This window comes from Caretta caretta, chromosome 9 (assembly GCF_965140235.1).
Source record: "Caretta caretta isolate rCarCar2 chromosome 9, rCarCar1.hap1, whole genome shotgun sequence".
NCBI classification, from domain to species: domain Eukaryota; kingdom Metazoa; phylum Chordata; order Testudines; family Cheloniidae; genus Caretta; species Caretta caretta.
In genome coordinates this window covers 56749417-56763741 of record NC_134214.1, presented here as the reverse complement: position 1 = coordinate 56763741, position 14325 = coordinate 56749417, and the positions used below count along the sequence as shown (strand labels likewise).

Genomic DNA, 14325 nt, shown 5'->3' with positions numbered 1-14325 from the left:
CTCTCTGCAGGCAAATAATTTAGTTATCCACACGGCACTGAGGCATTTTAGAGAGAGTCAGATGCTGGGACAGGATGGGCCTGGTGAGGATCACAAAAGAGCAGCCGGGGCCACTCCTCATTTCATTGCATCTAATGTGGAACATGACTCAGTCCGTTTGCCATTGGAACACCTTGTGAAAGAGCACATGGCAGGTGAGTACATGGGGATTGCAAGGGAGTGTCATTGATATATACTCCCCACCTACAGGTCCTCTGTTGAGCTGCTTTTCACAGCAGCTTTTGTTTCAAAATAATATAAGTCTCAGTTCTTTCTTGCACACTGGACTTTTCCCAGTGCATGAAATGAAAGGTTCTGAATGGGGTGCTAGCAAAAGCAATCTCAAGCAGCGTAGTTACTGGAGTTACTTTGTCAGATCATTATGATCAAGGTCCTGCAGGGAGCACAGAGTTTGAGGTGCCGATGGTAGCACCAAGGGAATTTTCACTTCTTTTAAACTACAATGGAAAAGTCCAGTGTTTTGTGCTGTTTTCTTCAGCCTTCAGTGAAGGGAACATTGCACTCCCCCTCACCCTCTGACCTGGCCAAATGTTGCTTTCCCTGGGCAGTAAATGTAGAATTTTAATGGCAGCTATGAAGGCTTTAGCTCAATAATCTAGGCCTCTTGCCCACCTTTTCTGTTTGTCCTCTCTATCCTGCATTCACTGTGTATGGTCAGGAAGGCAAGCAGCCACCACATCTGCAAGGACATCCCTCATGTGGCCACTAGCTGGTGTTACAGCATGTGTATTTCACCCATTGCTTAAAAGCTGGGAGCATAATCCTCATATCTAGTCAAATGTCTCCTTCCCCAAGATATGAAAGACCCTGAGTAGTTTCTGACATTCCACCCACCCTCCCTGTGCAATATGCAACCACTGTTTTATCATTCCAACTGCTAGACTATACTCTAAGTTCTTGTTGTTGTCTGTGCGGTATTAGTCTGTATGATGAATCTAATTGCTCGTGTCTTGACATGCAGAAGCCACCTTTGTCCCAGTGTCCAAGATGACTGGACAAGTGGAAGTTGATGATACCATTGCAGCAATCCGTCCAACCACGTGCCTGGTTTCCATCATGCTGGCCAATAACGAGACTGGGGTAATCATGGTTAGTTGGTCCCTGGGTTTTATTTATCATGGGTTGGAGAGAAGGGGGGTTAAATCTGTGCTACATACTCTGTTTAACATTTGTTATTTTGGCATCTTCTGTGCACTGAGGTGCTTCTCCTGCCTGGTCTTTTGACCTGGTCTCTCTTTCCCTATCTCTCTTTTCTTTTCTCCCTCTTTGTCATCCCTTTCTCATATTCCTATCTTCTTCTTTGCTCCTTTGCTCCCCTCTGTCTGTCAGCCTAAAACAGTGGTTCCCAGATTGTGGTATCTGGAGCATTTTTTGGTGGCCTTCAAAGATTTGGCTGGTAACTTGCTACTGGCGTCTCCTCCTAGTTATTAGCTGCTAAATGTCATTAAAAATGGCTACACTTCAGGTTAGACAAACACCTGTTAGGGATGGTTTAGGTATACGTAATCCTGCCTCAGCCAGGGGATGGACTAGATGACATCTTGAGGATCCTTCCAGTCCTACATTTCTATGATTCTTTTATTACAAAAGTATTCAATGTCACTTTTCCATGCAAGCTCTTTCTTTATGGGGATGTTATGTGATAGTGAATGGAGGGAAGGTGGCCTGCAGGATAGTGAATAGGAAGGGAGACAGTCTCCAATAGGAGGGGAGGTGTTCATGAAACATTCTAACAAGATGTGTTACACAGTCTGAAGAGTTTGAGACCCCAGTCACCTGTCACCTGTGACAGTGTTCTCTCCCGCCAGCCCATCTCAGAGCTCAGCCAGCGGATTCAGATCCTGAATCAGAACAGAATGGCATCAGGGCTGCCCAGGATTTTGATGCACACAGACGCGGCCCAGATGATAGGGAAGGGGCGAGTGGATGGACAGGAGCTGGGAGTGGATTACCTCACCATTGTGGGACACAAGGTATGCCTCTATTCCCCTTGGATTTCTCTCTTCATGTCACACTGGAGCTGTCCATATATTTAAATCGCCTTTCAATATGAGAACCTTCTCTTCTGAATTGCTGCATCCTCTGAGTAGAGGCTTTGTATTCTCTGCCTTAGGCTGGCCAAAGAATGGCTGATGATGAAAAGCGGTTTTCTAATTTTTTACAAAAGGGAAAGGAAAAGCCAACTTTCTTAGTAGAAGTCTGGAGGACAAAAACCATGCCTGCAATGGCTACATCAGGGCTAAAACATGTTACCCCAACCAGTATTGTGGCAGGGGATTTGGGAATCCAAATGCTGTCCGCATGCTCTCTGCTTTTCTGACTCCAAACGAGGCATGTGGGTGAATGTTCTTCTCTTGTCAAGGTAGTAACTCAGGATTTGGGTTGATCTACTTGTGTATGGCTCACATAGACAGAGCATCCTCATCTCCCTGTGGCACAGAGAGAGAGAGGAAATAAGGCAGTCCAGCCAGTTTCTCTTTCTACTGTGGAGGATTTAGTGCATTAGACTTTTGTTTAAATATTAAAGCTTCTCACTAGATGGCACTCTGGAGACAGTCTTTACTGTACCCAGCTGTCTTTTGTACGTGTATATATACAGTGTGTGCATACAGGTGGATACAGTGATGTGAGGACATCTCTCAACCCTATGGCAGACTTGTGTCTACATAACTAGCCTTGGAGCAAGATGGTACAAAAGTTGAGAAGGTTCCATGGTTCCTAGGCCATCAGTAAGATGAAAATGGAGGATAAGGCTTTTATTCTTGTTCCAGAGGTATCCTGTTTGCAAAAGAACCACAATGAAGGAGGAACTGGAGTTTGCAACAGCAGGGAGTTGACTAGGATTGTGCAGGGCTGTTGTGAGGACTAACTGGAGAGAGATAGTAAATTGCTTGGAATGGGAAAAGAATACAGTATAGGGGAAGTGCTGAGTATTATTCGCAGAGGGCAAATTATTATTATAAATTGTTGGGAAAGTGAAAGTGAGAAGGATCAGGATCAGAACAGGTAGAATCCAGCAACCCTCTCCAAGAGGTGCAAAGTGAAGTGGGGAGGGGGAATTAAGAAGTTTCCTTGAGTTCCCTTTCTTAGAGGTGGTATTTGTCATTGCAGTTCTATGCCCCACGGATTGGAGCACTGTACGTGCGAGGGCCTGGGGTCACCACTCCTCTGCATCCCATGCTGTTTGGAGGGGGACAGGAGCGGAATTTCCGTCCTGGGTAAGATGGATGGCCTGATGGGTAAGCAGATGTTTCATGGGTCAGTACATTTAGAGGACTGGCTAAGTAAGCAGATGGCTTTTCTATTTAGTGAATGCACCCTGTGAGAAGCTTTGGAGTACTCACTTCCATTGGTCTTTCTGGGGTGACAAGTTGTAAAATGCTTAGAGAAAAAATGAGTTAGTGTGTTAATTGCACTGAAGATGTCAAGTGTCATATAAATACTAAACACAAAATTGTAAGCATTGAAGGCCACCAGGATTCCATCACTATACTCCACGACGCAGTTAGAGCCTTGCAGCAGCAATGGGGCTAGAACCCAGAACCTCCTGATCCTGCACTTGAGCTGAGAAACTCTGTTACTTGTTAGTTGTGTGGGGCCTGATGCTCAGCTGAGCAATTCTAATCTCTTCCAGTAGAGGGCGAAATGTCGGGTACATGTAGCTACATCCTCCATGAAAGACAGGCTGCATCCACACTTAGGGTGGTATGTACCTACACAGAGCCATGAAAGGGAAGCTGACGGAGCCTTTCCCCACTGCCTCTCCCCTCCCAGAACCTTTTCCTGCTGCTAGAGCCTTTCACTGTGGAGAGGAAAGGTGCTGGTGGAGGGCTGCCGATGGCTTTCTCTGCTTAAACAAAAGTCTCAGAGCCCTTCCCCATTGCCTTTCCCGTTGTTGGAGCCTTTCACCGCAACAGGGAGGCAATGGGACACTACATGGCTAAAAATAACAATGTAGACATGGGAGGCACTGCTTGGGCATGTAGATAGCCTTGTAGGTATACACCCTAGGATTCAGGAGTGTGGGGCACTCTACTTGCCTAAGCTGTGCCTCAGCATCTACATTATAGTTTATACCTGTGCTAGCTGGACATGTAGTGTCTATACTCTATATGCCACCGCATCAGTAGATGTATCCTAAAAGTCCACATGGTTGGAAGTCTTTCCACATTGGAAAGAACAGTCTCATCAGTCAGCCAGTTTTAGGGTATAATTAGATTGAAAATCAAATACATTTCATTTTATTCCCAGCCTGTGTCTCCTGTGAGAACTGTCCAAAGGACAGTAAGATTTCTTGTGGGTGTGGGAGAACTGTGCTGCTGACACATTGGTGTCTGTTATGCTCTTGACTAAATGCATTCTGAATACAGTATTGTTGCTGGTACCCAGTGCCGAGAGGCTAAACAACAGCTGGAGTTGGTTCGCTACCCGGTGTGCTATACCCAGTAATCACAACGGGGTGGAGAAGCAGAAAAGTTTATTTGCAGCTGCAAAAAAGTACAGGGAGAATAAAATCTCAAATCCTGCACACAGAGCAGGAAGTTACACAGGCTTTTATACATCCTTTTTCCCAGCATACTTATCCAATAGCAAGCTGCCCCAAGTATCCATATAGCCAGCCAATCCAATTCCCAGCTAGTTCCCGTGTTCTCTGTATCATTTCTTAAACCATACATAAAGCTGCTTTATTCAGAATTGTTCTTCCGTATCTGCCCTGTTTGGCCTTGCTTAGTTTCAGGCAGTCTGACTCTGCTACATATTGTTGCAGATTCTCAGCATAACTGCTGTGTGTGCCTCCAGGCTGGGGGGCCAAGGACACTTGGGCCTAGTACGCAGAGCTGCTGCGAGTGCTCCAGGTGGGAGGGGGGGCCAAGGACACTTGGGCCTAGTGCAAGGGGGCTTCATCGACACTCGTGGTCTTCCATCCCCTCGAGTTACCTAGTGGCCATGCCCCAGTGTCCCCAACAGTATCACTGACTTTGTGGAAGCCACATGTCAAATTTCTTTGGAGTCACAAAGAGAAGACCATTTTGAAGTTCTCTTGGATTCCTAAAAGCCATCTGCAGACATCTCAGTGAGAGCTTCAAGCTAGTGACTGATTTTTGCAGCCAGAGGTAGAGTTTTCCATGTAGGAAAAGGAAACATTGATTCTCTTGACGAACTGAAAAATATCAGTTTCCCTTACCACAGCTGTGAACAAATAGGGAGTTAAGCACCAAACTGGCCATTTGTGCACACAGTTGTTTATTGTGGTAATTACCCCACATGTTGCCGTGCAGTTGTGCTCACATTACTTGTGTATGCAAGTGGGGCTACTGCCTTTTAAAAATGGGGCTCTCGGCGCCCATTGATTTCCCGGAGAAGGTGGAAATAGATAATTTCTGTACAAATGTTTCTCTTTCAGGACAGAGAATACGCCAATGATCGCTGGCCTTGGCAAGGTGAGTTCAGAAGGAATAAAGGGAGAAAAAGGAAGCATGTGAGTCAAACATTAGTGCTGCCTGATGGACAAGTATGTAACTTGTCTGCTGTACTGCAAGCTCTTTTAAAAGAAAACCTAACTAAAAAAGAAAAGTCAATTTGTAGCAAAACAAAACTGCAGTGTAAACCCTTGTTTTCTGTCATTAGCCAAAGGAAATTTTTCAAAGTGCGTCTGGGAGATTTAGCTGAACAACTTCCCATGCCAGTAAAGGGAGTCACCAAGCTAAATCTGCACAATGCTTTGAGAATGTTGGGATAAGTGTGTATTTCACAGGAAGAGGGGAAAGTTGTGTGTGGTGGATATGAGTCTTAGAAAGCATTAGTCTTGACCTTGAAAAATGGCCTCTGTAATTCATGAAAGATCTGTAATAAAGCACAGCACGATCTGCTCTTTCTTCTACTTCCCCCTCCTTTCCCCTTCTGAGAACTATACAGTCCTGTTCCCCAGCGCTCATGTCAAGGTTTGGGGGAAGACGGCTACAAAATGTTTGCATTCACTTGTGGAGTAATAGCACATTTGAAAACTATATCACCCAGAAGAGATTTTTTATAAAGAGGCCAAAACTACATAGTGGTTTTCAGTGTACGGAGCTCTGATTAGGAAAAGTTAGAGCTAGGGGACTTCCCCGCCCCTTGTGGAACTCTATACCAAGTTTGTGAGAGGGGCTGGGGGGAAAGCTGAGAGCCCATGCACAGTTTGATATCCAGGAAGCATTCTTCAGAGAAGATGAACAAACTACATAGTGCCTAGCACTGGTTTGGCAAGTCACCAGGAGCCTGAACGCTGCACCAAATTGTCCTATAAATGTGCCAAACTAGGGCCAGGACTTTGTAAGGAGCTTAGCTCCTGTTTAGGCATCAAAATAAGGGAACAGATTTTTGAAGTGCTCAGTATGCCGAATGCAGAGCTGTTGTGAAATCTGGCCCGACACCACACAAAAAATGTGCTGGTACTTGGGTTCTGAAAGTACCCCTTGGAGGAGAAACACTCTGAGGGTCCAGAGTATGTGGAGTTTGGGATTCATTTCACCAGACTAGGATTTGTGCCCCACTGATGGTACCAGCATTCCCCTCAAGGTGGCTTCCTTCTCTGGATTGGGGGCTAGGCACCTTAAGAACATAAGAACAGCCATACTGGGTCAGTCCAAAGGTCCGTCTAGCGCAGTATCCTGTCTTCTGACAGTGACCAATGCAAATTCCACCTCGGTGGAATTAATTCATGTATAAGCCTTTCCACTCCCAAGTGTGCCTCCTTTCAGGTCAGAAAAGTTGGCTTATATACAGGTACATGAGGCAGAGGAAATGATTCCATTCTGACTGGTTGTTAGTACTTGTACACCCATATCCATAGTTCCTGGTAAAGGCAAACATATTCCTACCTTGACTTAGACTCAGAAGCTGAGAGTGGACAACAGGGGATGGATCACTCTATGATTCCTGTTCTATTCATTCCCTCTGAAGCATCTGGCATTGGCCACTGTCAGAAGACAGGATACTGGGCTAGATGGACCATTGATCTGACTCAGTATGGCTGTTTTTATGGTACATTTCCAGGGGATTACTGTTCTTCTCACATGATTGTCACAAGGTCTTGTGTTACAATTGCTGAGAAATATAGCATCTGATTTGTTTTCTTCTCCCCACTCAGGCTGCTGAGCTGGTGAACAAGAACTGTGAGGATTATGAGGCTCACATGAGGGAGGTTCGGGATTACCTGGAGGAGAGGCTAGAAGTGAGCATACCTGGTTCACGTTACATTTATGCCCCTGCTGGAGTCTCTGATCTCTGGGCAGCCTGTATAGCAAGCTTCTTGGAGGAGGAGAAAAGGGCGTGTTTTTCAAGAGAACCAGCAATTTGGAAGGACTGTGACAAAAGCATCTGGCAGGGAGACACACAGCCCACACCATCAGTGGGCTCTGAAATGGTGGGAGGAAGCAATTGAGATATAGCAAGCTGAGCAGGGGAGTGCATATGTGATCATAAAGAAAGGGGGGAGGAGGAAATGGACTGAGAAGGATAGCAGGAAGAAGGGTAGGTGCTCACACACTATATGAGCCAGGTAAGTACCTAGATAATAGATAAAAAAGGGCGTGAAATGGGACTCCCCCCTTTCAGGTTGTTCGGCTCCTCAGCCAACACTGGTCCTCCCCAGCTTTCTTGTAGAAGGAAGTCACAACCCTTTTCACTGGTTTTCTGTTTGTGGCCATGACTCCCTTCTAATTCGGTGGCATGCATCCCCCCTATTCAGTGATGCTGGATGCTGTTTTGCCCCTGGTGTCCCTAACTTGTAGCCCTTCTGCACTGGCCTTTAGGGCCCTCTGAAGGGGTGCAGGAATCATGGGGAAGCAGGGTTGTCCAGGTTACTTCCACAACATGCTACTCACCCACCCGGGAACTCTCCCTGCAGCAGGGCCTCTTTCAGTGGCAGTGGGAGTGTGGAGTCAGCAGAGCAGGGTCTTCAGCTTCCTTAGGGTGACTCCTATGCTGGTTTATTTCCTGTGGGGGCCTTGGATCCCCCTTGCACCGGGTGTGTAACCAGAGCAAAGTTGCCATGGCACAGTGGTGAATTCCCCAGAAACAGTCTAGAGCTTGTGTCCCAGCCTGCCAGCTCAGTGTTCAAATCACCAATCAGCCTGGGCTGTGTACATGTGAAGTCCCAGGAGGTCTCCCCAAAGCCCTAGTGGTGGGTGGGGATGAAGGCTTATAGGGGCTCTACGGCATGTTCCTCATGCAGTCTTCCTGTCCAGCTGTGTCCTACCCAGGGGAGAGCAGTTTACATTCATGGAGCTGTTAATGTTTATTTTATTTTCCAGCTTTCGTTTGGAAAGCAGAGACTCCACCTTAACAGTCAATTTCCAGGCGCCAAGCGGCTCTGCAACACTTGTAACTTTTCTGTTTTGGGGCCAGGGCTGAAAGGTATCTCTCTTCTATCCTAACCACGGTCATCCTTTACGTCTCTGTCTGGGGCCCTAATTCCCCTTCCTCTAGCATGCTGCTTCTCCTCTTGTACTATCAGACTCTGAAGAAGACGTATTGCATGGCCACCTCAGCCATGGAGCAGGATGCCAGAAGGCCTGCACAAGAGAGAGATCAGAGAGCCAGAGAGCAGCGGCTCATTGATCTTGCGGGAGGATGCCAGGCACAGGGCTGAATCACCAGAGTCCCCTCATCTGTGGAGAAGCATGTCAGGCCTGCCAGGGCCGTTGGCCATTATCTTTGAAAACTCATGGCGATTGGGCGAGGTCCCGGATGACTGGAAAAAGGCTAATGTAGTGCCCATCTTTAAAAAAGGGAAGAAGGAGGATTCAAGGAACTACAGGCTATCAGCCTCACCTCAGTCCCTGGAAAAATCATGGAGCAGGTCCTCAAGGAATCAATTCTGAAGCACTCGGAGGAGAGGAAAGTGATCAGCAACAGTCAGCATGGATTCACCAAGGGCAAGTCATGCCTGACTAATCTAATTGTCTTCTATGACGAGATAACTGGCTCTGTGGATGAGGGGAAAGCAGTGGACATGTTATTCCTTGACTTTAGCAAAGCTTTTAATACGGTCTCCCACAATATTCTTGCCAGCAAGTTAAAGAAGAATGGACTGTAAGGTGGATAGAAAGATGGCTAGATCATTGGGCTCAACGAGTAGTGATCAATGGCTCCATGTCTAGTTGGCAGCCGATATCAAGCGGAGTGCCCCAAGGGTCGGTCCCAGGGCCTGTTTTGTTCAATATCTTCATTAATGATCTGGTGGATGGCGTGGACTGCACCCGCAGCAAGTTTGCAGATGACACTAAACTGGGAGGAGTGGCAGATACGCAGAGCAGAGCTACTCAAAGTGGTGGTTTGCGGACTGGTGCTGGTCCGTGGGCCATCAGCTGCTGGTCTGCGCACACATTGGAAAGAAAATTGCCAGTCCCACATATCAGATAGCTTGAGAAGCACTGTGCTAGAGGGTAAGGATAGGATACAGAGGGACCTAGACAAATTAGAGGATTGGGCCAAAAGGAATCTGATGAGGTTCAACAAGGACAAGTGCAGAGTCCTGCACTTAGGACGGAAGAATCCCATGTACCGCTACAGACTAGGGACTGAATCGGTAGGCAGCTATTCTGCAGAAAAGGACCTAGGGGTACAGGGGATGAGAAGCTGGATATGAGTCAACAGTGTGCACTTGTTGCCAAGAAGGCTAATGGCATTTTGGGCTGTATAAGTATGAGCATTGCCAGCAGATCAAGGGACGTGATCATTCCCCTCTGTTCGGCATTGGTGGGGCCTCATCTCGAGTACTGTGTCCAGTTTTGGACCCCACACTACAAGAAGGATGTGGAAAAATTGGAAAGAGTCCAGCGGAGGGCAACAAAAATGATTCGGGGGCTGGAGCACATGACTTATGAGGAGAGGCTGAGGGAACTGGGATTATTTAGTCTGCAGAAGAGAAGAATGAGGGGGGATTTGATAGCTGTTTTCAACTGTCTGAAAGGGGGTTCCAAAGAGGATGGATCTAGACTGTTCTCAGTGGTAGCAGATGACAGAACAAGGAGTAATGGTCTCAAGTTGCAGTGGGGGAGGTTTTGGTTGGATGTTAGGAAAAACATTTTCACGAGGAGGGTGGTGAAGCACTGGAATGGGTTACCTAGGGAGGTGGTGGAATCTCCTTCCTTAGAGGTCTCTTCCAACCCTGATATTCTATTATTCTTACCCTGAAAGCAGAGAGGAAAATGACCCTGCCAAAACATTGCTCAGAGGTTGTGCTGAAAGGGTTGTTTGAAGTTAAGGTTGGTCATTTGCATATGGGAGGTTTAAAGAAGGGTCCCTGTGCTGTCATTCTGTTTGGTAAGTATCCTGTGCTGAGCGGGGCCTGTGCTTTGTCTCTTCTGCAGGGCGGATGGTGCTGTCCCACTGCAAGACTCTACTTGCCAGTGTTGGTGCTGCATGCCACTCTGAGAAGGGTGACCAGTAAGCAATACATGTTGTGATACTGAGTTGTTCTCCTGGGACGAAAGAGGTCAGGTTGAAGGGGACTGAGTTTGCACCTTTATGAAATAGTTTCTCATAAAAAATTGCTCCTTCAAACTGCTCCTTTGGGATCACACAGGAAGAGTAGTGCTTTCCACATGGTCCTGAGTAACCCCCAGGAGTAGGTTGAGGATGTACAGTAAACAAATCGAGTCACTGAGTAACAGGGATTAGTGTGACATTGGGTAGTTTCTCACTGAATAGACAGGGCAGTGAGGTGCTCAGGTGGTGACTCGCTCTCCTGCTGTTATGTGCCATGTCACTGATGGTATGCTCAGAGCACTTGGAAAACAGGGAAGCTGACCTGAGGAGCTCAGCATTTGCAGGGTCAGAATGAGAGCAGTCAGACTGGAAAGATAGGACACCTCATGACCAGCTGAGCCATGAGGCTAGAAGATTCCAGATTGTTCAGAGTCCAAAATCTGAGTAAGAAACCTTGGTGTTTTCATAGAATCATAGAGCTCGGGTACCCTGAGCGTCTTTATTTTTAGTGCTATAGACTGCCACGCGGAAGATGGGTTTGATCCCAGTTTGTGGCATGGGTCACTGGCTTACTCCTGCCTAGCTGAAATACTGCAGGCCAAAAGTACTGTGGAATCAGCGTGTTTAGCTCCAGTAGGCAGAGGCAAGAGCAAGTATCTCACATCATTGTCTTGACACCTCCAGCTGACTAGACTGAACAGCACTGACCAACTCCTAGAAGAATCCAGTGCCTTCCAGCCAGAATGACAGGGAGAGTGTATAATCTGCTGCGGAGGAGGGGGCTGCCACTGCTCAGATAATTATACTTGTTTTTACTATCCTAGTGAATTTTACAGGGGAGGAATGTGTTTCCGTGATGTTTAAAGGGTTAAACCCTGCTTTCATTCTGTTGTTTTCCAGGCCCTCCTCTGTACTACTCAGCTGTGGGATTCCCTATGAAGTGGCTCAGAATGCCCTGCGGCTCAGTGTGGGGCGGGACACCACCAAGGAGGATGTGGACGTGATAGTGGAAGACCTGAAGCAGTCTGTGGCTCAGCTGGAAAAGAACAGAGTCACTGAGAGACAAGGGATCAGGAGGAGGAACTGAGAGGGGAGATCTCCTTGAAAGAAACAGATTTTTTGGGCGTGATTCTCCCCTGCCCTGTACCTGGTGTGTCATTTATTGAGTGTGACAAGCTGTCCAGTCAGAAAAGTAATGTTTTACACCTGCCTTGCCTTGGTGTAAATGACTGCAGAAGGTGCAAGGCAACGGAGTGTCCAGTTTTGGGCCCCACACTACAAGAAGGATGTGGAAAAATTGGAAAGAGTCCAGCGGAGGGCAACAAAAATTATTAGGGGGCTGGAGCACATGACTTATGAGGAGAGGCTGAGGGAACTGGGATTGTTTAGTCTGCAGAAGAGAAGAATGAGGGGATTTGATAGCTGCTTTTAACTACCTGAAATGGGGTTCCAAAGAGGATGGCTCTAGACTGTTCTCAGTGGTACCAGATGACAGAACCAGGAGTAATGGTCTCAAGTTGCAGTGGGGGAGGTTTAAATTAGATGTTAGGAAAATCTTTTTCACTAGGAGGGTGGTGAAGCACTGGACTGCGTTACCTAGGGAGGTGGTGGAATCTCCTTCCTTAGAGGTTTTCAAGGTCAGGCTTGACAAAGCCCTGGCTGGGATGATTTAGTGGGGGATTGGTCCTGCTTTGAGCAGGGGGTTGAACTAGATGACCTCCTGAGGTCCCTTCCAACCCTGATATTCTATGAATGAAGCATTTACCGAGTGACTACAGATTAGATCTGAGCATCCTGATAACATCCTGTGCCAATAACATTACCGGTGTCCTGTTTTAATTACTATGATTTTATAACCTTGTGACAGCAATCAAAGAAACTTTGTGAAACTGCACTATGTTAAAAAAGCCACCCCCATTCCTAAGGCCACGCCTTGTTACTGTGGAGTTCTGTGTCAAATACTACAGGGTCATAGTTGCATTCTGGGTGCCTGATTTTGCTGCTATTGAAATCAGTGGCCAAACTTCCACTGACTTCATTTGATCAGGATTGGGGTCAGGAAGGAGCTGGTGATCTTTCCTCTGGGGGAGCTGTAAGGAAAGGTAAATGTAAATGCTAGTAAGTGCTCAGTGCCCCTTGCCATTTGAAGGCCTGAGCCTATTACTACAGTTGCTGGATTTTTTTTTCAGGTCACCTTTAAGAGCAGACTGTAGCTATAAATATCTGCTTATGTTTTTGTAAAAATGGCCTCTTGTGGTACCACAGGATAAATTCATAAATTGTCCACCGTCTATAACACTGATAGAGAAATACATGATGATCACAGACAGGAGCTGGCTGTAGACACCCTCTCCCGCAGGGACCTGCCTTGATGGTCTTGAGCATCCCTGCCCCCAACGGCCCATTTTCCACTGCTACAGAAGAATTAGAGACACTCTCCTATTTCCCCAGCAGCCCATGTGACTTCACCCTCCCCTCTGGGGCTTTCAGCACAAGATTCCTTCTTGCTGCTAACAAACCCTGGGACAGACTCTGCCGCATCAAAAAAATCATTTCCCAGAAGAAACAGTGCAAAATTGTGTGCCACTGCTGCGACAGTCAGTTCAACCTGCAAATCACCAGTTTCCATGTGTACCTTAGCTAAAGGTGCAAGGACTTTAATCTCCCACCAGTTCTAATTCTGCCATTTTTCCTGGTAACAAATCCTTCTCCTGGATCAGGTCCCTCTTGACAACAGAAATTTCTATACCAGTATCCCTCCAACCTTGGCATACTTTGCCATTGAGCTTAACAGCATGCATATGCTCACTGCTTGGTTGCGTAGAAGCAACCTTTACAAATCCTGTGTGGTAAGAGGCAGCAGCCTGGGATACCCCTGTGCTCGGAGAAGCAGCAGGTTCATGTGTTACCTGCTCAGTTCCCCACTGCATCCACCTTTTTGTCCCACAAATACTCTTTTACCTCATTGTAGCATTCATGCAAGGTTCATGCACTTGGCAACATTCAGGGCACACCCAGAGTGTTGTGTAGGAGCAGTGCACACACGGCTCCTCTCAAGGGCATGAACCTTGGAATCTCGCCCAGATGACATGAACCGTGGGAAGCCTCCCAGGACTGGGCTCAAGGCCCGAGAGCAAGGAATGCGGTAGATAGATATCAGTAAATAAGAATAAGAACAAAGCCAGTGTATTCCTTTTATCTGTTGGAGTATGTAATGCGTGGGGGGAGAGAAAGAATAAAAGAGAGGGTGGAAAGCTGACAGGAGACCAGCCCGTCGGCAGACCAGCCTGCTTGCTTGCTTAAAGCCTTGTTCTGTCTGGTATTTGAACCGCAACACATCATCACTGCACATATTTAGGAACTGCCCCTGAGGAACCAAATTGCACATTTCTTCAAAGCCTGTAATGCCTTTTCCCCTCACCTACTTGACTAACAAATCCTTCATTTCATTTACATAAAGTACATTACTTAGTCCAGTTCCCCTCTTAAGGCTCCTTAATTTAACCCTGTAGGTTCCAGGTGTAATCTGAAAATGTTTCAAAACCAATTCCTTAACGGTACCACAGTTTGAAGCATCAGCAGTAGGCATCTTATTGAATAAATCCAGAGCTCTTCCAATCAGTTTTGCTACCAAAGTAGTCATCTTTTGATCCTCGGGAATTGCATGGAGAGTGCACAGTCTCTCAAATGTGATGACATTTTGGGCAGTATCACTGAATTCATCATATGGTGGGAATAACCGTTCCCATTTGTGGACTTTTGGGGAAGTGGAGCCAGCTGCTGAAGGTTTTT

General features: G+C 46.8%; 1 protein-coding gene across 5 annotated transcripts in view; it reads left to right on the top strand.

The window, feature by feature from the left end:
• The window catches only part of SCLY (selenocysteine lyase), a 28275-nt gene extending 14438 nt beyond the window's left edge, over window positions 1-13837 (top strand). For 3 of the 5 annotated variants that reach the window (XM_075132337.1, XM_048863145.2, XM_075132336.1), the window contains exons 5-13: window positions 11-194; window positions 1022-1149; window positions 1869-2033; window positions 3172-3278; window positions 5465-5501; window positions 7190-7273; window positions 8355-8457; window positions 10416-10491; window positions 11434-13837. In XM_075132337.1, coding sequence (XP_074988438.1) covers window positions 11-194; window positions 1022-1149; window positions 1869-2033; window positions 3172-3278; window positions 5465-5501; window positions 7190-7273; window positions 8355-8457; window positions 10416-10491; window positions 11434-11620 — 1071 coding nt within the window. In that variant the 3' untranslated portion in view covers window positions 11621-13837. The remainder of the gene's footprint in view (window positions 1-10; window positions 195-1021; window positions 1150-1868; window positions 2034-3171; window positions 3279-5464; window positions 5502-7189; window positions 7274-8354; window positions 8458-10415; window positions 10492-11433) is intronic. The other 2 variants (XM_048863143.2, XM_048863144.2) reach the window with 2 other exon arrangements.
• The last annotated feature ends 488 nt before the right edge of the window (window positions 13838-14325 follow it).